Source organism: Gobio gobio (genome assembly GCF_949357685.1).
Source record: "Gobio gobio genome assembly, chromosome: 8".
Taxonomy (NCBI): domain Eukaryota; kingdom Metazoa; phylum Chordata; class Actinopteri; order Cypriniformes; family Gobionidae; genus Gobio; species Gobio gobio.
In genome coordinates, this window is record NC_137114.1 from 11,988,165 (window position 1) to 12,012,065 (window position 23,901).

Sequence of the window (23,901 nt, forward strand, 5' to 3'; positions counted from 1 at the left end):
GAGGGTCATAAATAATGACAAAATAATGACAATGTTCGTTTTGGTTCAACTATGCCTAAAAAAAGAATGGACTTGAAATGTCAAGACTAAAGTAAGCAATGTTTCTGATCAAGACCAAAAAAGTCTTACTTGCTGTGGCTGAAATTGACAGCCTGATCACTGAGGATTTCAAAGACGATTGGCCGATCCCCCATGCAATACTTTCTCATCACCTCCATGCAGCTATGCATAGTTTTGCGGGATGGTTTATTGTCATGGAACAGATCCCCACCCAGCAAAACAAAGTCTACCTGAGAGAAAAAGAAAGAAGCATTATGAAAAACATGTTGAAGGAAAAAAAGCAGAGTGTATAGGCCTACATTATACAGAATCTGTGCAGAGAGGCATCTATGAATCAGGGTTGTGAGTGATTCAGAATTGAGAATGCTTTTTAAAATGACAAAATAATTATTACATTTGAATCTAACCAATTCAATTCAATTCTGGTCCATGCAAAATGCATGTCTGCCTAATTAAACACACCTGATTCAACTCGTTAGTAGGGCTTAAGTCTGCGTCCAAAAACTTGGGCAGCTGGCTTGTTTCCTCGCTGCCCTATTTGGCAATGACTTTGCAGGCAGCGTTTGTGCACGAAGGTATTTCACCAAAAACTGATTTCGGACAGACTTCTGAGGCAGCGTAACCGCTTAATAATCTACAGCGAAATAGAGAGAGCTTTGGTGATAACTACGCAAATATTTAATATTAATTTCTTGCTAGAAATTACATAAAAGTGGAAAATGTTGGTCAAAAAAATGTTGGCACCGCATTTGTAAAAATCACATTTCATGTGATTGCAAGAAATTGTCATAATATAAAGGGATTATATCAACCCAATTAAAAGTTTCACAAGGTGTTTATGACATGTGTTAGCAATAAAATTTTAAAATGAGTAACCAAAGCATAATATGTGAATAGAACAGATTACTTGATTTTACAATTAAATTAAGACTAAGTAAAGTTAACTAAAAAGTGTAAGTTAGAACAACGAGAGTGAGGGCAAAGCTAATGCCACCTGAGCTACATGACTTTCCTCTCGAGTAGTCTTGTGATGAGACGCTTAAAAACTTGCATGACTGGGGTCCGCATCATTGATGGACAGCTACTACAGCCAGATGAGCCACTCTCCAATCCCTATTTTTCCCTTATAAGAGATAGGTTGTATCGGGTGACCCAAGATACCCAGACAAAAGGAAATACAACCCAATTATTAGTCCCAAAAAGTGGTCTTTGCCAGGGGGCTCATTGTAGTCCCATGGCAGGCCACTTGGGGGAAGCAAATACATGCGAACGTCTCATGGCCCGATTCTTTTGGACAGGCACTCAAGAGAACGACCGCCGGTGGTGTGCAGCGTGTCTTGAATGTCAGCTGGTTAATCCTCCGGCCATTTCAAAAGCACCATTGCGCCCATTGCGTCATTTTAAATCAGCTCTTAAATCTCATCTGTTCTCTCTGGCTTTTGATTAGATCAATATTGGTAGATTTTATATTATTTATTATCTTAGATTGTATTGGGTCAAAAGTGTTTATATTGTGTATTTATTGTGTTTATAGTGTGTATCTGTCTATTGTGTATCTGCCTTGTTTCTTTTTATGCTTTCGTTTATATGCACTTTGTCTTATTGTACAGCACTTTGGCGTAACTCTGTTGCTTTTAAATGTGCTATATAAATAAAAATGTACTTGATATCTGCAAAGAGTGTGGTGAATGCACTGTTTCAAATTATCTCCCAAGTTCCACATTATCTCCCACTGTACAAGGTTTTGGGCATTAAATCGATTCACACCAGCGTCTATCACCCACAAACAGACAGCTTGGTGAAACGATTTAATCACACATGGTTAAAAATTCATTGTTCGTAAGTTCGTAAAAGAAGACACTAAAAATTGGGAAAAATGGCTCGAGTCCCTGTTGTTCGCTGTGCGGGAAGTTCTGCAAGCCTCCACTGGGTTTTCCACATTCAACCTTCTCTATGGTTGTCAGTCATGGCTTGGGAGGAGGGGCCTTCAAACAGCTGTAGTGGAATTCAGTATGTCAAAAAGAAAAATTTTCCTCACCGTCACATTACAGTGCTTGTGCATTGTGCGGCCGTGCGCATTTGATACTTTTAGAATTAGCGATTCAGGGGCGGGTTGCTTGAATGGTGGGTTAATTTGCCTATACACAACAACAAAACAGCACAATGACAAACTCACTTAAATAGGCGCTTTTACATTTCGCTTTGAAACCAAATCTTCCCCGATCATCTAGTCATTTAGCTTCTCACTCTCGTGATGAATGAAATCTGACTCCTGCTGCTGGTCTGTACTGCGACTCTCTTTCAGCTCACGCTGCACATTCAGTTTTTAATTGTAGTTAATCTGTTCTCTAACTGAACTAAATGATTTTTACTAATAAATTATCAAAACGACGGTGGGGGGCGGTGCCGCGGTGGGCAAGTGATGTAACCTGTGTTATGCCTAAACACTGATTATCGCAGCAAGCCTATTAACCGCTATTATCAATCTAAATTAATCTACTGTGACATACAGGAACTTGTTACTGGGACGTAACAGACCTGTGTGTTTTGTATCACTAGTGCAGTGTCCGTTCTCTGAGAATATAAGCCCTGCCCGCGTGAGGCACGCTGCTTCTCGAGATTCTTGCCTTTATTAGAGAGAAGAATGTCGGTCCAATATCATTGGTCTTAAAAAGTGGGTGGGTCTTGTCCCACCCACATACAATGATTCTAACGCCCATGAATTGACATAAAATCACCTCAAATTCTGTACCCACTACCCATATAACAATATGTACCCATTATTTCATTCTCACCTCATTTTGCACAGCTTGTTTCATGATCTCATCAAAGGTCACGAACGTGTCGTTTCCTCTAATGGCATCCTTCTCTAGATAACCAAGGTGAATGTCAGTGGCAATGAGAATCTTGAATGTGTCCTCATCGTCACTAAAAAACAAAAAAAATTACAACATTCAAGAGGCAGAAGCAGAAAACGATTAAAAAGGTCTTGTAAATGAATGGTAGTGTCATTAACTGTAGGAATAAAAACTTACTCATCACACTACAGTTTATGTGGTTTCAGACATTTTAATTTACTTTTGAGCCAATATGTGAACAAAGCCAGCTGAATATAAGTGTCACAATCACTTGTCAATCAACCACTTAATCCATGTTATTTTGCTAGATAAAACTAAACAAAAGTTTACAAAAAGCGGATGAATGTACTCACATAGTGTTTCCAGCTGATGTCATACTGAGAGAATTGCACTGACAACACTGAAAATGATGATGGTAATAAGGTAGGTAAACAAAACAGAGTTATTATACATCCTTATGCAGAGAAAATTACAAACTGTATATGTGCATCATGCCATAATCGGCTCCTAAACATGTGTTGTTCACACAGAAGATCAGATTTGATTACAAAAAACTTTACTAAACAAAACTACTGCTCATTATTTTTAGATCGGATTTGAAATATTTCGCCACTCTGTTCATTAACTAAGCAAAAGAAAAATCACTTTACCTATCAAAAGAATTGAACTGCTCACCACAAGACATTCGTTCACATGCAAGAAAATCTCCTCCCACCGCGGAAGAAGTCATACGCTCGCGGGAAAGTTCTTTTGAATCCTGGGAAATGTAGTTTATACAGTCAGTCGGCGTAAGCGAATTGGCAGCTCAAAAAACTACATTTCCCAGCGTCAAAACAAGCTGCGTTTCAGGTTTTAGACCTGTGTGCTCAACGTGAACACGGCTGGTCATCGGTGAGTTTTAGTTTTATTGTGTGTAAAATACATGTCATTAGATAACAAGCAAGGGTTTACTAGTTTAAATATTAATAAATTATTTCAGAGGAGCAGTTACATCTATATTAAGTGATGTGTCTCACAGCTGCTAAAAAGGTACTGTTGGCACCATGAAAACAATAATTGGTATCGGATGACTATCGTACTAGTTTCCTATTAAAATTGGTTCATGTCCAATTTTTGTGAAGGTAGCATTGATTCTTGGCAAACCAATGTAATGTTACGTCTGTAGCTCTTGTTAGAATTAATTATTTTTCTAGCAATATTATAAACATTAAATAAAAATCTAAACGATCTTTCTGCCATGCTACAAGGGTCCAAATGATGCTACTTTTTGGGTCTCTCCCTCTCTTCCTCTCCCTCTCTTACACACAGAGTGAGAGCTCAGTGATGGAGTTTCCAGAAGGCTTTAACCAGCTTGACCTTCTGGAGACTCATGGCCACATGATTCCAGTGGGGACAAAGAGCAGCTGGGTGGAAGAGGAGGACGGAGATGATGAGGATGAAACCTGCCACACAGAGGAATGGTATCAGCAACAGGAACTTACATTACAAGACACTCCAGCTGAACTGATATTATGGGCCGCTGAGAAGAATAGAGTAAGTGACCATTATCTCAAGCCGTGGTTTTCATTCCTGGTCCTGTGGACCCACTCTGGATATTTTATATAGCTCTCTTATTTAAAGGGATCATGAAATCGAGAATCAATTGGAGATCAAAAGGATAATCAAATATTGGGAGAATCGCGATGTCACATCACATCCATGTCGCATACAGTGTGGGTGTAGTCGCTCAATTTCAGAATCAGAGTCAGAAAGAGCTTTATTGCAGTGGCGTAACTTTGCTTTGAAAAGTGGTGGGGACACCGCACAACTCGTTTTGCTATGTGTTTATTTAATAACCAAATTTACTTGGGGACTGAGTTCAGAGTTGGAAATGCACTTAATTTTCACTTTGATGTACACATGCATCACATTCACAAATTATTCTATAAACATCCAATAAGCAAAACGTAACATTCACAACACATCTAGGGTAACATTAGCCTCAATCAAAATACGCAAGATAAATAACTTAACATTTCATAGTCAGCTTAGCTCAGGTACAGGCTGCATCGTATTCATTAATTGCACAATTCTTGTGTGTGAGTAGCCCACAAGAAAGTAAAGAATCGCAAAAGTTTTTACGCTCGCATGAGGTGGTTTTTCAGGCAATTTGAAAAATGAAATTTTCGCAAAACCGCAATGGAAACAGTTTTTTCGCATTTACAGGTCACCTGGTATGGTGACGCATTGCTCCCAGGGCCTACATATCATTTTTTTCCCACTCAAGTATGTCGTAATAACAAGATCTTATGTCGTTAAACCACATATATTTTCTTCGGACAGTGGTGTAACTTTAACTTAGTAATGACGGATCCCGGTGCAGCCACAAATATCATAACTGTCTATAGGCCATCTGTAATTAAGACATACTGTATATTCAAGAAATGTATGTAACAGAAAGACGCTGTAGTTTAAGCCTTACTCAAAGGCCGTGGAAACAGCCCAGTTACGCACGTCAACCCATTCCCGACGATCTTGTTTGCTTCTTATTTATTAAATATACAGCAAATAGGTGATTAAATATTGATCATAATTCAAATACAATTTATGCAAAACTAAATACAATTTTTAGAAAGACTTTTTTCAATGACATGCTCAAAATCCATGTCCCCAGACATAGGCTATGTGAATCTGATTATGTGCCTTACTCATGCTGCTCATTTTTCAAAATCAACATATGAAATTAAAATAATAATAATATTTAAACGTAGCCTAACCATGAAAATAGGCTACGTTTTCTTTAACCCTCTGTATGACGAAGTCGTCGGCGCCTTCTGATGGATTTTTTCCTTTATGACAGCAGAAACAACTCACAATAGTCCGTCATTTTTAGGCATAGGCTAGAGATAGGCTAAGTGCAAGTTATAATTATAAACAGTAAACTGTCTACTTTTATTTGTGTACACTCACAATAACAGCAAAGGCCGTGGACTCAGGGAACAGATTATTTTGCACTCCACTCCGAACGCTGTTCATTTCAAAAATATATTTTGTTTATTAAACGCAAAGTTTTTAATTTCAAAAGCATTTCTAAATTCAGTTTATATTTCCAACAAACGAAATTCCAAGCCAAAATAACGAAGTGGTAAAAAAAAACTCCTTTGAGTTACCACCATGCAAATTCATTTCGCTCGTCTCTGCATGTGGCAGGCTGGCAGCAATGCGTCACAGTAACCTGGCGTATGTAAAAGTGGATCATTCTTTACAGATGATGGTATGTTTGAACAGAAGATGAGACAGAATTCTTTATTAAACTCATAAAAAACAATAGAATATAAAATGCCATAATTTATCAAGACCTTGAAGCAGACACCCAGAAACCCTTCATATTTGCCGCTCAAGTATAAGGTGCTTTCCTTGCCATCAGTGCTTGGAAAACTCACACGTCTCTTTCCATTAAAAATAATGGCGTGCGGTGGCTTGGATATAGGCTACATAAACCTAACATCATACGTAGCATAATTTTTGGAATTACTTATCACGAGAGGAAAACCATTTTTTTTTTGTTGCATAACATCAGTTAATGGAAACGCCGTCATTTCGCTAGGCAATATTTTTTTATTGACTATTAGGAAATATCGCTAAAGTTTTGCGCAAATCTGTAATGGAAAAAAAAGCTTCTGACCGGCGGAAAAATGTGTTAAATGAATGAATTCGATTATGAAGAATGATGATTTGTAGATCGCGCTTTTGCTTTAATACACACCTTCCGCAATCTATTTTTCAATTACTTTTAAAAAGTGGTCCCACCCATAAATTACACCTATGCGTTCTTACACACACAAGGAATTTACCTTGGTATTGAATCTTCCAGTGCACATAAATACAACAAAAAGACACTTAATACATTTCAAGAATAAAAAATAAATAAAGACACAGATAGGTTTAGTCAAACATATTTACAATATTGGATTAGTATGAATAAATAGGACTGAGTTTACAAAGATACTGCACTAAACAGTGGGAGTATTGCACCTGCAGTCATATGCCTTGGGAGGCATTTAACTTTTCAAGAGGGAGATGGCCTGTGGGAAGAAGCTGTTCCTGTGCCTAGATGTTCTAGTGCTGAGTAATCTGAGGCGCCGTCCAGATGGCAACAGTTCAAACAGGTGGAGGCCAGGGTGAGTGTAGTCTGTGAGGATTTTACCTGCCCTTTTCCTCACTGAAAGAGTACAGGTCTTAGAGGGTGGGCAGGGGGCACCAGTAACCCTCTCATCTCAGCAGGAACTGTCAGGCAGTTATTAGCCCCTTTTCACACAGCATGCCCGGTAAATTACTGTAAAATTACCAGAATTACTTTATCTGTAAATACACAAATATGCTATTCACACAAGCAACGGCGTTTGGCTTTGTACCAGTAAGAGACCGTTCACACATCAGCACCAAAATACCAGTAAATTCTGTGATGTCATTAATTGGAAATTATCTTTAAACGCACTTTATTTACTTTCACTATCTGTTTAATTTGACAACACCTGCTTCCTGAAGTCTTGAGAGCGCCCTTCACAGCCACTCGTCGTGTTCTGGAATCTGCCAAAAGCCAGCATTGGCGTCGAGCTTAGAAAATACTTTGGCTCCTGCAAATTGTCCTAATGTGTTCTCCACAGAAGGGAGAGGATGGTTTTTCCCTCATAATTGATTTGTTCAGTTCAGTGAGATCTGTGCAAATTCTCACTTTCCCTGTCCGCTTTGGCACCACGACCATGGGAGCACACCACTCCACACTTTGAAATTACCCCCTGCTGTTCCATTCGGGTTAATTCTTCCTTCACCTTTGGTAAGAGAGGGAGGGAAATGCTCCTAGGTGTTGACCGAGAAAAGGGTTTTGCCCCTGGCTTTAGCACAATGCTGTACTCACCCTCCATTTTGCCTAAGCTGCTGAAGAGTTTTGGAAACTTCTTTTAAGCTTAAGCTGACATCATCCAGCCTGGCTAGTAACTGAAGTGCAGCGACTGCTGGTTGGCCTAGCAATGGCATGTACAATCCGTCAACAACATATGTCCTGTTTTGTCCATTTATTTTGTTTACTGAGGGTGGCTGTACATTTCCCTTTTACATTCAGTGACATTCCACCTGGCCCCTGGAGGATTTTGCCTGCATGTTTCAGTTTGTTGAACTGGCCCTGGTTGTACAGCGTCACCGGAACAACTGTAACATCTGCTCCAGTGTAAATTTTAAAAACTGCATCGAAATTGTAAATTTTGATCTCAGTCATCCATGGGCTACCAGCCACATTATTGTTACTGAGCCTAGGAATGCAATGTCCTCATCTGCATCCTCAGTTAGTGTGGCAATATTCACCTCATACACTTTCTTTGACTTGCACATCCTCGCATAATGTCCCTTTTTATGACACCGATTGCATATTGCATCTTTTGCTGGGCATTGCTGTGGGTTATGGCCTTTTGTGTCTCCACATTTTGAGTCCCTTTTCATATCTTTCATGAGGTGTTTTCTTTGCCAACTGTCCATATTGTGGCTTCACTTGTTTTGATTTCACATTACTGTTCTGTTTAGCCTGTACACTATCCAGGTGTTCGTTAACAATTTCCCCTTTGAAGTTTGACTTGAGCAGTTCTTGTTTTTTTTTTAACTGTTCACTCTGTCGAACTCGTACAACAGCCTTCTCAAGTGTTAATTCAGGGTCAAGTTGTAATTGCCGCATTGAAGACTTGGAAGTAAACGGCCACGGCTAGGATTGGATAAAATTTGCATATTTAATGAGCTTCTGCTCCCCCTGTCAGTGAAAGCATGTGGAAAACGGCAAACAAACACAATGATTCATCTCTCATCCAACCACGATTGATTGGAATTATATTTTTTTTATTAACGTTACTTGGCCCGCCCGATCTATGAATATAACCGCGAACGTGTGCGCGCCCTTCAAATATCGAGTCAAGAGAGTAAACAACGCACATCAAGACAGTAATGAACCAAGAACACCACAAATAAAGTATTCTCCAGCCTGTGACAGCATGCTAAGGTATGTTCTGTTAGACACGTACACATAATCCATAAATATCAAACGATCTGTAACAATGCAATACTATCACATATAAAAAATAAAAAAAATTCTCACATTAGTGTGTTGCTTCATTCGTTCATGTAATCTCATCCTGTCTGTAAATCCAGTCTCTTGTTTACAAACGACGTGGTTAAATGAACATACGTGCAAAGTCTTCCCCATGTGAGCTGGATATTCATTAAAAATAAAGTTCATCCATGCATTCCTAATAGTGGAATCCGAATGAAGCTTATGTGGCATGTTTACTGCTTAGAAATTCGATGCTGTTTAGCTCTATGCTGCTCTTAGCTGTCATGTTAGTGGCACGAGTCGGTGGGCGGGGCTACAGAATCAGGCGTTGTTCTTCTTCTGTTGAGGCGGCGCTTCACTACACTCTCACGTCTCTCACGTCATGGCACATTCTGAAATCGATCGTTTGCTGGGCCTGGTGTCTATAAAAGCTTTTCTTTGACTAACAATGACGTTTTCAGCTCTGAAACTTTCAGGATATTCTTATATTACCATGACCTTTTATATATCAAAAGCTCAAGGGAAAGTTGATTTCTCAATTCATCACCACTTTAAGAGTTGCGTTTCTGCACTTCTAACACCATGTTCTGCTGTTTAATAGGTACAACGATAACTATATATAATGGAGGACGACGCGACAGCCAGCCATAACTTCTGATAGCTTTTATTATTCTCTCAAGTACCGTAACACACACAGTATATGTAACTCACATTTCCTATGTATTCTAAAACTACCGTATATAACCTAATACTACAGCCTCCTATACCCTTCAATAGGGCGCTATTTGAGGGGACAATCATTTGTCGTGGTGTCCGAAATGATTGTGGATGTTATTATCCCACAATACACTGCAATAACGAGTGTACTGATGTACACTTAACGGCTAGAGAATACCCATAATGCATTCTGATAGCCGCGCGCTGAATTAATTCAGCAGAGAATGGCAACCGCAGCTGAATCATCCATTCATCCATTTTCCAAACCGCACTGGTCCAGTGTAATACCATACAGGTATAAATTCCTAATTTAATCAATTATTAAATTGTTTAATTACAGTTTATACATGCTAATTTCCATGGCAGAGTTCAAGATAAATCTTTAGCCTACTATTGGAGCTGCCAGTTTTCAAATAATTATTAAACTGCTCATTTTCAATTCACTCTGTCAAGTGGGCTATATTAGTGGAGTAATGTAGGGAATAGTGAATGAGGGTATAGGGGGCGATTTCGAACACTGCACCTGTTTGCCTTGCTGCCTTGTTTGTCTCAAGTCTCCATAGCAACCCCCTTTTAGTTACCATGCCAACAAGGTTAAGGTGTATGGTGTAAAGCCAAAAGTTTACTTAGTTTTTTTACGTGGACGTGAGCATATGCGCACAGTCGAGCGCAAAGCCTTGCAAAGTATATTTCTTTTGACTCATATGAGTACACAGATGTTTGACGCATGCTCAGTTTTGAGCAATCTCTCGAGTTACAACCCATGTAAATACTGCTAAAAAATGTAATTGCATGTGCGACCTGGGGTCCATTCTTCGTACGTCGCTAACTCCGTTAGCTGGATTTGATTGTGACCTATTTGGCGTGATCTTGGATTGTTTGGTTCTTCGATGCTCATCCTGGACTTGCTGTCATAGCAAAAGGTGCGTAAGCTTAAACCTGCTCTGGAGCAGCTTATTTCATGTAAACAGGATTAGATTGCATCTTGAGGTGATACTTAAAATCTATCCCAGCCACTGCTACTTTATTACAAGAGTTCATTACTGAACCTGGGGCAATAATAATAATAATATAAAAATGTATTTGAAAATATTATAATGTTGTGTATAATACTATAGACAGAGCCACTTGATTGAGATTTATTTTTGATGGAATAATTATTTTATTGGAGTCTTACACACATGCTGTAACGTTATTCTGAGCCGTGCATTAATTTGAGTTATGACGGATATTATGGGATAGCTTGATGTAGTGCAGGAGATGCAGATAACTTGATCTTGACCCTTAAGAAACTTTAATGCTGTACATAACAAATCTGCTGCAAATTGAAATAAAAATTAAATGAATTGCTAATTACAACATTGAAATAAAAATGTAAAGGGTGTAGAAATACTGTAAAATCTTGAAGATAAATAATTGGGAATCATGTTTAAAAAAAAACATTTATCATTTCTCTGTTTCCTTATAAAGGTCCAGAAATGCGTTTTTTTTTTTTTGTCAAGTTTTTCGCCAGGTGTCTTTTTTAATTATATGATGTCATTTACGATGACCATGCTTCCTAATGATATCTCCCAGTGGTAGCACGTACAGAGTGAAAAGCAACGGTCCTAGCACTGAGCCTTGCGGTACTCCATACTTTACTTGTGATCAGTGTGACATCTCTTCATTTACTGCTACAAAACTGATAACGGTCAGATTATCATTATTAATTATGATTTAAACCATGCCAATGCAATTCCACTAATGTCTAGCGCTTCCATTTCAGAGTCCCTGTCTGTTGAAGATGTTGCTTGTTAGCCCAGGACATTTTACAAATCCAGACCAGACAATGTTCCACGGCCATGTCCGGAATAAAGAGTAGCATTTCCATGTCACACCATAAGATTTAAGATTTTGGCCATATACCTATCCAAGTCACAGTCAGTATCAACGTCAGTAGGTTATACTTATTGTATTTCGACCACAAGGTGTCACTGTGGCCTCAAGCTTCGCCTTTGCCTAGACTGAGCTTGATTGCTATGTCTGAGGTAAACCACGCCCTCCTCATTACCCTACAGACAAATAAATGTAGAAATACATAAATGTAAAAATAAATAAACGTATAAATAAATAAATGTAGAAATGAATAAATGTGGAAATAAATAAAAATAGAAATGATTAAATGTATAAATTAAATTAAAGAATAACTAAAAATAAATATATACATAAATAAGGAAATAAATGTATAAATAATTTAGTTTTTTTGCATTTCTATGTATATTTATTTATTTATTTATTTATTTTTGCTTTTTTAAATGTTTTGTATATTTATTTATTTATTTATTTATGTATTTATTTATTTTTAATATTGGCAGCTTTGGAATTCCATATGATTGACTAATACTCAGTTTAACCTGATAAAAAAATATTTATTTAATGTTTTCCGTGTTATATTTCATCTACAATAACAATGTGTACTTTTATAAAGATCAGTTTAGCCATTAACTTTTAAATGTATCATTATGCATTAATATGTGAAGAATTCTCCACATGAAAGACTGCAGATCAACGTGCTACTGCATTTCTCTCCTATACAGTAGGAAATTAAATGAAATGTGGAGGATTTTAACTTTGACGATGATTGACAGGATGCAACAGAGAGCAAAGACGCAATTGTAAGATGTGATAGTATGTCCCAAAGCTTGTCTACTCTTTTGCTACACACTCAAAAGTATTACTTTTTCTTCACAAAAAGAGTACATACTTTTAGGGTGTTGTATAAGTAGATGAATCGGGACACAGCACTCGTGTCAGTTTTCATTTTATTCTGAAGACTGAACTTCTGATCTGCTGCCACTCTGGAGCGCACTCGCCACTAACTGGACTGGGGTGGGAATTACAGTTACAATATATCACCCTCAGTGTAATCTGTCAAAAAGACGGACGGCCTTCAGATTTTTCTGTCACTGCTAAAAAAAAATTCAGTCAATGACGGAAATTTTTGGGTTAATGTGACCTCTGGTTCATACAGCATCATACCGGTAATGTACTGGTAATGTTACAACTTTCTTTAAATTGCCAGAAACTATTTACTGGTATTTTTGAAAAGGTCCTGTTCACACATGATCTCTCACTGGTAATTTACCAGTAAAGACTGTATGTGTGAATGGGGCTATTGAAGTGGAACGGACAGACTCGATGACAGCTTAGTAGAACTGCATCAGCCACTCCTGTGGTAGGTTGAACTTCCTCAGCTGCTGAAGGAAGTACAATTTCTGCTGGGCCTTTTTCACCTGATAGTCCCACTTAAGTTCCTGAGAGATGGTGGTGCCTAGGAACCTGAATAGCCTCTTTTCCACTGTCGGGCCAGTGTGTGCAAGGGCTTTGAACTTGCCGGGCTGGGCTAATAGACTCGGACCTGTAGCACTGAGCCCAAAACCATGCTGCATTTCCACCGTCAGGCTAGAAGCTCCACAGTGCTTCACTAAAACCTGCCCGTAATACACCTCTCTGGAACAACGTCACACAAACCCAGTATTTTCCCAACAAATGAAAGTTTTATCAGAAAACGAATCAGAAAGAAATCACTGGAAACTAGCAAGATCGCAAAACGAACATGATAAAAGCGGTCTTTTGTTGGCATTTTTTGATGTTTATTTAAAGATTTAAAACCCAAGCATCAATGTTTACCACTGTTTTACAATAATAAGTTATACATTGATCATAATGAATTAATTTGTGTCAAGATTGCACATTAGTCCCGCAGAAATAAAGGTAACACTTTACAATAAGGTTGTATTAGTTAACATTAGTTAATGCTTTAGTTAACATGAACTAACCATGAACAACACAGCCAGAAACCTTGGAGTTGTGATTGATTGAACAGTTGCTAGAACTGCCTGGTCCTGCAGATTTGCCTTATACAACATTAGGATGAAAGGGTCCTTCCTTGCGCATGCTACACAACTCCTTGGCCAAGCTCTTGTTTTATCCAGACGGGACTATTGTAAGGCCCTCTTGGCAGTCTAACCTCTGCAGCTGATCCAGAATGCTGCAGCTAGAGTGGTTTACAATGACAGCTCGCATCAAATTCAAGGTACTAATGCTTGCCTACAGAACAACCACTGGCTCTGCACCCCTACACCTAAACTCATTACACCAGACCTACGTGCCATCCAGAAGCTTGCGTTCTGTAAGTGAAAGATGTCTTTTGGTGCCATCCCAAAGAGGCACAATATCACTTTCACGGATCTTTACCTTCACTGTTCCCTGCTGGTGGAATGATCTGCCTAACTCAACCTGAGCTGCTAAGTCTTTAGCCATTTTCGAAAAAACTGAAGATGCATCTTTTTCGGCAACACTTGACCCTTTAGTACTAACACTTGATACTATTCTATATTTATTCATTTATTTATGAAAAAACGGCAACCTTATTGTGCTAGACTAACTGGTACTGGTCACAGCACTTGCATATTGCTGCCCTATTGTTACTTTTATTGCTTCTATTGCTCTCCTCATTTAAGGGCGTTTTCACACCTGAAAGTCCACACTAAGGTCCGAACCGAAGTTCATGTTTTGATACATTTTATTCATTCAGTTAGTTTTGGTTTGGTTTCATATTGCTTTTATGCGAGCGCACTAAAGAACTTCACATGACATTAGGGATGCTCTGATCAGGATTTTTGCTGCCGATACCCAGAGCCGGATTAAATAAATGGACTACACTAGGCAGGCTGCATTTTTTGGGCCCCCCTCCATCGATGTTATTTATGAATTGAAATCTGAAACTTACCAAAGTTACTAATAAAAGTGAATTCACATTTTACATAGCCTAGTCTTTGGTTACAAATTGGTTGTGTTGTATATTAAACAGTCCATCAGACTATTTTTTGATATTCATTATTTATAGGTCATTACATGGCTCTATTAAATGCTATTAAATTATCCTCATCCATTGGGAGTGTCATTGTTAAGGCAGTAGTACCAGTAAATAACCAATAGGTATCAGTAAACTATGTAAACAGAGCAAATAAGTTTATCTTATTTGCTGTGTTTACATTTAATCAACACATTTAATTAAGATTTTCTGCAAAATGCAATAGCTTACAACATTTATAAATGTTGTAATTAAGAACAAGAAGGCAAACATGACCCCTTCACATTCATCAAGACCATTTAGAAACTGTCTAACAATAAATAATAATAAATATAAGGCTGGAGGATTTAAACTATGGAAAACTAAAGGTATTCAGACTATTAAAGACTTGTATATGGATGGTATACTTCTTACATTTCAAGAATTGTGTGATAAACACCAGATTCTCTCAAAACATAATAAATTATTACAGTATAAATGGTTGACAAGGGTTTATATAACACCTGAAAAACTCAATCATATGTCTAGCAATATTCCTGATATGTAGGCTACAAAATGCCAAAATTATAAAGGAACTCTAATTCACTGTCTATGGGAATGTTCTGATATACAGAAGTTCTGGAAGGATGTCATAAAATGTTTGTCAGAACGGTTTAATCTTAAAATACTACATTGTGCCAAACTTTGTGTACTGGGAATATATCCTACAGGTTTCTCACAAACAAAGAAACACACTAGACTATTGGACTTTGGATTGTTACATGCCAGAAGAGCCATTGCTATGAACTGGAAGAGCATGGAAGCACCTTCTATAAAACAATGGATAAAAGAACTTTCAGAGTGCATTGGACTGGAAAGGCTGACTTATATCTCCAAGAGTAAAATAAAGGACTTTGTACAATTATGGGAGCCATACATGATCATTATATCATATGTAAAGTAGGGCCATGCCATTATTCTTTTATTGATTTATTTCTTTTTTTACATTTGTTTTTATCTTTTATTATCATTTTGAATTAGATTTTCTTGTAACTTAATGCTGCGTTCCACGCCGCGGGACCTCCAGACGCGCATAAACGCGCCTTTCCATTGACTTAACATTGAAATCACTCGCGCCAGACGCTCTATTCACGTTTGGTGTGAACGCAGCATAAAACTTGACACGGAAATGTTGTTTAACTTATTTTCCGCCGCATCTTCCACCGCGTCTTCGGGCCGTGTCTCCGGGCATGGCTCGGCCTTTGGCTCTGCTGACTCGAGCAGGTTCACAGCTGGCGGACGGCTGCCCGACAGAAACTTCTATAAAGCCCCCCGCTGTCTCTTCTTTTGTTCCTCTTCATTTTTTTTTCTTTTTACGTTTTGCCGCACCTGAAAGCATCTTGAATGTTAGCCTACTCAAAACACCTGCCTGCTAGCTTTGTTGTCCCGCTCTGACCTGATTATAATAAATACAGTCATGGGCTGGCGTTAATGTGACGTAATGTAACAGTCTATGGTTAAGATAAACATCGTCACTATTTTTAGTTAATTAATAAATATTGAAATAAATTGTAGATAGGACATTTGTACATTTTAATTTTATTTTTAAATATTTTTTTTTGTCCCTCTATCTGGGCCCCATCCCGCCAATCGGGCCCTAGGCACGTGCCTAGTTTGCCTTTGCGTTAATCCGGCTCTGCCGATACCGAGTACCGATTTCTTGTCATGGTGATCGGCCGATACCGATCCCAATTCCAATGCTTCACTGATTTGTAAGCTCTCTGATCACTGTTAACCTTTTTTTCAGATAAAAAAAAAATATATATATATAAATGTTGCCTTTATTATATTTTTATGGTAATTATTAGGGGTGTAACGATTCATCTACTACATTGATGTATTGATTTATTTTCTTATGATCTAACTACATCGATCTGTGCTCGGCAAGTTGGCCTTCCGGACGACATATATCGATCTAACATCGTTTTAAAAGGTAATCAATCGATTGTATCGATCATAGAAAATAACGCATTGGATTTAAGCACGTCAGACTTTATATGGATGTTTTTTCTTAGCACTTTTAATGATAAAGGCGTTAAACGTTACTCGATTCAGTCTGCCTATCTGTGACATCATAGCAACGCACCAGCAGCAGCGCTCATTGAAATGAATGGGATTGTGTCGCTTTGTCGCTGCGTGTCGCTGGCGGTGTGAACGGGGCTTGAGAAAACAAAACATAGCATGGCGCATGGCAGAGGAGAAGCCAACGAGCGAGAAATTATCAAGCCACCAAGAGAAAGAGCTACCTGTCCTTTCAACCCTTGCTTGTTGCCTGTGCATTCCTGACACCAGTGTGCCAGCAGAGCGAGTTTTTAATACTGCTGGCGACATAATGAACGCACAGAGAAGTGTTCTGAGGTCAGATCATGTTGATATTTTTGAAAAAGAAATCTGTAGAGTCATTGAAGAGTAGTTGGTTACATTTTATCTTTTGTTAAATATTGTTTGTTTAATAAACTGAGAGTAGTAGCAGGTTCAGCCAGTTTATTCAACCTGAAGAAATGTTGGTTGCACTTTATTTTTGATATTAATATTGTATTTGTATTATTTTAATGTTGAAAAACAACAGCAAAAGTAGCAGGTAAACCTACTATTAATTAAATCTGAAGAGAAGTTAGTTGCACTTTATTTTTGATATTAATATTGTAATATTATTATGTTGGATAACAAAAGCAGAAGTAACAGGTTAACCTACTGTTTAAATGTTGGTTGCACTTACTGTGCTTTTATTGAAAATGTATTGAATATTGAAAATGAGAGCAGAAAAGGTTAACTTCCTGTTAATTCAACCTAAACTGTTGGTTGCACTTTATTCAAATAAAATTTGAATGCATTTGCCATTAATTGTTGTTTACTTGTTTGTTTATATCCATAATTAATTGATATACCGGATTCCCTTACAAGAAACAACAGGAATCTTGGAAACTTCACCTGCACTAACCAGTATCCAGATATTTATTTCAGTCACACAATTTTTGGCTAAAAAGTTACTGAATCGATTTCAAGTCACTGAATCGTTTCGGATCGTATCGTTCTAAATGAACCAATATCGTCCTTGAATCGTATCAACAACCACAAATCGTGATATGAATCGTATCGTTGTTAAAACGAATCGTTACACCCCTAGTAATTATGTAATTTAATGTAACTATTGTTTTAACAGGGTACTAAATAATCACAAAAATTATTCATTATATAGTGACCATTTTAATATGCCTTTTAAATGGGGTTTCTGCATAACACTATGCATATCAGGATACTTAATAGGGCTGTATTTTCTACATTTTTCTATTTGGATAAAAAAAAATCTGTATTTATTTTAATAACAATTTTATTTCACATCCTGCCCAATGATGTCCTAAAAACAATGTTGATATTGAAGGCTATAAACAAATACAGTGAATGTAATGTAGGCATGTATTAATCATTTTGTTTTTTAAAGCTACACTGTGTAACTTTTTTAGTCTATTCTTAGCTAAAAACACTTAGTTCTTTCAAAAATATATGTGCTCATTAATGTATATTTACTTCTTTCAAGTAATAAAGTATTCTCGTAAGTTTATAATATGCCATTGAAAATACATAAGGTAATGGGATCTAACGGTGGTCGCCATGTTGCCCCTCCATCTTGAAAGTACATTAGCCAAAGAGGGTCATACCCGTAAATTCAAGCTTCGCCTTTCGCGTTTTAACCGGTTTTAATACTCGATGGCACTGTACAAAATTCTCTGCCTCGCGCATGTGCGCGTCAACTTGTTCAGACTTGTCTGGTGCCTGTGCTGGGAGTCTGGGAGTGTCTGGAGCTCCTTTTAATGCAGCTGCATTTAGCGCCTATATATGGTACAATAAGCTCTGGTTTACGGTTACATTATACAAATGTAACTTATAAGTATAGTTATACAGTTCTTAACTGTGTATGTATATTTACCATCCTTATTTGTTCTCTCACAGAAACCACATTTATGTACATATCCACGCAAACCTGTTTATGCCTTGCAATTGGATGACTGAATAAACATTACTATCATCAAAGTTCACTCTGGATTAGCTGCAGTTCTTTCTAGCCGAATAATTAGGCCAGTTTAGTTCCATCCATCCCACTGCGCACAGAATATCCCACAGGCACCATGTCGAATGTGGACGAGGTCGAACTGGAAGGCATGTTAATCTTGGACTAAATCGGCCACCGTAGGAGTTGAAACGAAATCGGAATTGAGAAGAACAGAAACTAAAATTCACTGGATGGTCATATACCTTTTCACCACTAGATGGGGGGAAATATCACACAGTGTAGCTTTAATTCACTGAACTAAAAATGAAAATAAAAACAAAAGCATACTAGCATATATTTGATTACCCAATTATAATGGTCACTTTCATAAAAATATACATACTTGTAGGTTTAAAATTCTACATATGGCATACTTTAGCAGAATTTTTGCGTTCTATTGCGTTCCGTCTGTTTGGCGCGGATGCGCGTGGCGGCACTCGCGGAAGTCTGAATTTTAGCGGAGATTCACATGCAGAAGGCTCGTCGTCTCCTGACAACAAAATGGACATATTTGCATGACTTTCTAACATTTACCAATGGAGAATATACCTGTGAAATGTAAGTTATGCACTGAGGAAAGCACCACATCTCAAATGCATTGAACACCGCAGGTATTTATCTGTCTGTCAGCACAAGTATCCTTCTGAGGGTCTGACAGGGCAAGCTGCTTAAACTATACGCGTTAACAATATCTTACCAGTTATTTTAAAGCCCTTAATATAAAGCATGTGTCAGGTTTAGGACAAGTTGTATCATGCACTTTCCCTGCATCAGCTCACTCTGCGTACTCCGCCATTTTTCAGATGCGTTCGTATCAAACTACTGTACATCGATACTTCCGAACGGCATTCGCCCATCCCTTAGGACTGACTGACTCATGTTCAATTGCTGTTCACATGGAACCCTTCTCCACTTCTGCCTTCAAATATATAGCCCATTTGCTTCTTATTTATTAAATCCAGGCAATTGGCTGATGAAACTTTGAATTAAAATTTATACAAAACGAAATTGACTTTAAAGGTCCCATGGCATGACATTTTTCATTTTATGAGTTTTTTCAACATTAATATGAGTTCCCCTAGCCTGAATATTGTCCTCAAGTGGCTAGAAATTTTGATTGGTGTAAACCGAGTTCTGGGTGTCTTTCTCTGCCTTTGAGAAAATGACAGCTCAGACGAGCTGATCTTGAATTCTCCTGTTATGATGTCATAACAGGAACTGTTACCTCCCTTTCCTCCGCCCAGAGAATTTGGCATGCCCATGCGAGCGCTATATTTGTTTGTCCTCGAGAGATCATGGCTTGTGAAGGAGTGAATGCTGGCAGTTTCTCAGTGTTTGGAGGAAGTCTTTTTTTCAGTTTCTTCTGATCTGTGATCAGTGATTTCTGATGTGTAGCTAATTATTCAAGTTCACACAGAACTTTATTATTCGTGCACACGCTGCGGCTTCTCTCTCTCCCGACACAACAGTGTTTTCTATCTTGTTGAGTCAGTGTTTTTGTACGTCCTCGTCGTGTCTATCTGTTCTAAAATGTGCATACAGTCGTGAGTTTCTGCTCAACATCGGCAGAGCCACTAGGGATGGGCGATATCTTATCGTTTGTGATATACCGGTAAAAATTCTCCCCACGATAAGAATTTGCCTTCCCGCGATAATAACGATAAAGCCTAGTTGATGGCGCGACCCATCCGCACCGTGCCACCGCTGGCCGTCTCTTGATGCCCTAAACGTTATTACTTTATGATGGTGGCTGCGTTCGTCACTCTGTATAGCTGAACGGGGGTTGGAGAGAGAATTTCTTGTGGTGCCCCACGCAGCACTTGGTGCTCTACGCGCAGTGCTTGATAGGAGCTGCGGCACTGAATCCGCATCTCACATGCAGAACGAAAACAACTATGGTGGAAGCTGCGGAAGAGTTCATAAACGAGGGGCTACCTGAGGGCAATCTGAACCATACAGATGTATTTTCACTCGCTGAGCACTTGGACTGAGCGCTTAAGAGATTTGCTCTTTCTCAATCAATCGGTAAAGCACACTATTTCAGTTAATCTCAATGAATGCGCAGTGTATATGACGCACATTAAACACTAGTGTGAGGCGCGCGACTGAGAGCGCTCAGTGTTTCACACACACTCAAAGAGAGAGCGAGAGAGTCTTATACCAAACAGAATTGACGTGCTACATGTAAACAATATCCTTTGTTGCATTTTCCTGTAAAGTAATGGCGTTTATTTGGAATTATTCAGCCTTTCGTGAACAGGAAGAAAGGAATGCACAAACGGGAATCTCATTGGCTGGCGCGCACCTATTACTGTGCCTGTTTTGATTTCAGCCAATCAGTTGGAATGAACGCTGACAACGTGATTAATATTCATGAACCCAGAAGCTCATTATTCCTTAGTGCAGTTTATTTTTATTAGTAGAATAATTTGTGGTATTATTATATTATCAACTCAAATTACTGAAGTTCTATCATTAAATCATTATTTTCAACTTTTTTGTAATCTGAAGACATTTTTGGGATAATTACTTTTGCTGTTTCTGCTATTTTTACCACTGTTTGTTCCATGTATGAATAAATACAGAATCGGTTTACATGTAAAACTTTGCATTGATTTAAAAATTATTTTTGTTTGTATTGTGTGACGTTTTTTAGCACAGTTGCACTATTTAAACATTTCCTGCACTTTTACAGAAGACAATTATATCTGCAACTTTTCCATTTCTGAAAAGGCTGGTGTGGAATTTTACATAAAAAAATTATTAAAAAATTATTAATTAAAAAAAAAAAAATATATATATATATATAATATATATAAAACATGGGGAATGATACTACATTTATCGTCATTGATATCGTTATCGCAATAAATACTAGAAAATATCGGGATACATTTTTAAGTCCATATCGCCCATCCCTAAGAGCCACATCTTTAGAGATAAACCTCACGCACGCCGAAGCTCGGGCTGCACTGACCGGCCGGCCTTCAACATCACGACCCCCAGTTCTGCATCTGGCCCACAGCAGAGGCGCCATAGGCGGCTTACGATTAAGCAGAAGGGGTTAAGCGTGAGGGTATCCAGGCTAGGCTAGCCAGCTATCCCCACAATAAACTGGATTACATTAAATTACTGCGCTGTTGTGTCTTTGTTTGCGCTGTGTACTCAATGCGGAGGCACTGACACTTTTCATATGATAGGAAAATATCTAAAAATAATGCTATAATCATCACTTACTCGTAACTCGTTCATCTCGACAGCTGTAATGGTACATTACATGTGTTACAAAGTTGGTAGAATAAGGAGGAAGACGGTCTCGGCGTGACTGGGACTCGTGTTTATTCAGAACTCTCAGATACAAACAAAATAAGCTCGCGCTGACAGCGCTCTCACAACTCCGTAGTTACAATATAACTTTGTTAGCAAGCGCTTTGTCTCTGGTCCATTGATGTCCGGTTCGCAAACGAATCGTTCTTTTGAACCGGTTCTTTTTAGTGAAGCGGTCGAACCAGTTCACCAAATCGGACTGAATCGTTCTAAACGGTTCGCGTTTCGAGTCAGCGCTGATCCATAATTTACTAAAGTTACTAACTTTCTGACATGAGTGACAGTCCCTCCGACTAGAAATAAACTAATAACCTGAAGTATATGCTAGTAACTTCAACAGTTTATTGATGCTGAGAGAACTGATGAGAACTGAACTCAGGTCCATCCGTCTCTCTGGCAGTCGCGTGCCTGGTTGACCTCGTTAAACCACACCCCTTCCGCTACAAGATCCGATACTCATTTCAAATGCAAAGATGTCAGCCAATCACAACAGTGGCCGTTTTTACTGAAGTCTCACAGCAGACACGCCCCTTGAAACAGGGCATTTAGCCAGAGGGCAAACATAAGCACATAAACTTCATTAGACTTTGATGTGACTTGGTCTTAATAAATTGTATTTTAATGTAAACTTAATCAAATATTGTTTTATTGGTTGCTTTTTGAAAGTTTGTGTAAGTGGTATGTATTCAGTATGTTCAGTATGGCTTTAACCTGAAAACTGGTCTATGGAAATTAAGTATGGATGCATTTTTCTTTCTTTCTTTTTCTTTCTTTCAGTTAGTAACAGTAGAACGTCTCCTTACATTGGACCCAACACTCGCTAATTGTCATGATAGCGATGGTTACACCCCTCTACACCGTGCTGCTTATGGTGGCCATTATTCTGTGGTCTCTGCTCTTTTGAATGCTGGAGCGAATCTTCATGCGAGAACAACCGATGATTGGATGCCTCTACATAGTGCCTGTCGTTGGGGTCATGTCGCTGTAGCTTCTTGTCTTTTGCTATGGGGGGCAGAGGTCAACGCCATGACAAGGGGCCGACTCACACCACTACAACTGGCGGCTGGAAATACTGCAGCTGGAAAGACGATGGAGCTATTGCTATCACAGCGCACAATACAGGCAGGACTAAAAAACAGTGCAGGAGAGACCGCTTATGACATTGCACATCGCACAAGTGAGCATCACAGACTGTTTGAGATGGCAGAGCCTTGTAATAACATATACTGACACATACAGTGGCAAGAAAAAGTATGTGAACTACTTGCAGAATCTGTGAAAATGTGAATAATTTTAACTAAATAAAAGAGATCATACAAAATGCATGTTTTTTTATTTATTTAGTACTGTCCTGAATAAGATATTTTACATAAAAAATGTTTACATATAGTCCACAAGACAAAAAAAAAAACAGCAATTATTAAAATAACATAAAAAAAAGTTTATGAACCATTAATTCTCAATACTGTGTCATTCCCTGGATGATCCATGGCTGTTTTTTGTTTTGTGATGGTTGTTCATGAAACATGCAAGTATCTTCTGTTGCTTCTGAAGGGCAGTGCCAAATGGAAAAAAATGATATTTAAACAAAACAAGAAACATTTGGACATCTTCATCCTGTTCAAAAGTTTTCACCCCCAGCACTTAATGCATCGCGTTTTCTTCTGATGTAATTATGCATTTGCAGGGAGGAGTAACAAACACTGTTTATGTACACAACTCACAACTACCGTCTAAAAATACTTTCCAATGCGTAGGACTTAACTTAAACCATTTCATGTATATGTGGATGCACTGTATGTAATTTAGACACTGTTGGTCACCATTAAAATGTATCCCAATTTTAAATGCATTTGCCATTCATTTTATTTGTCTTGCAATGTGACCTTTAGACAAAGACCCAATTGGTGTCACTTATATA

At 38.3% G+C, this 23,901-nt stretch overlaps 2 protein-coding genes across 5 annotated transcripts in view; one reads left to right on the forward strand and one right to left on the reverse strand.

Annotated features, from left to right (window-relative positions):
• Positions 1-3,664, reverse strand: part of mre11a (MRE11 homolog A, double strand break repair nuclease) — a 54,013-nt gene extending 50,349 nt beyond the window's left edge. Inside the window, exons 1-4 of one of the 3 annotated variants that reach the window (XM_079823036.1) lie at positions 3,594-3,664; positions 3,272-3,318; positions 2,856-2,988; positions 130-290 (exon numbers count right to left, since the gene is read on the reverse strand). In XM_079823036.1, coding sequence (XP_079679162.1) covers positions 130-290; positions 2,856-2,988; positions 3,272-3,294 — 317 coding nt within the window. In that variant the 5' untranslated portion in view covers positions 3,295-3,318; positions 3,594-3,664. Of the gene's footprint in view, positions 1-129; positions 291-2,855; positions 2,989-3,271; positions 3,319-3,568 lie in introns of those variants that run through there. The other 2 variants (XM_079823035.1, XM_079823037.1) reach the window with 2 other exon arrangements.
• An 87-nt stretch (positions 3,665-3,751) lies between these two features.
• Positions 3,752-23,831, forward strand: ankrd49 (ankyrin repeat domain 49). 2 transcript variants are annotated; one of them, XM_079823018.1, is made up of 3 exons: positions 3,752-3,809; positions 4,227-4,451; positions 22,758-23,831. In XM_079823018.1, exons 2-3 carry the CDS (start codon positions 4,242-4,244, stop codon positions 23,208-23,210), a joined length of 663 nt encoding a protein of 220 aa, XP_079679144.1. In that variant the 5' UTR covers positions 3,752-3,809; positions 4,227-4,241; the 3' UTR covers positions 23,211-23,831. The 2 variants fall into 2 exon arrangements, with proteins under 2 accessions (XP_079679144.1, XP_079679143.1); XM_079823017.1 differs by having other exon boundaries at positions 3,790-3,947; positions 22,758-23,825.
• Positions 23,832-23,901: the final 70 nt, after the last annotated feature.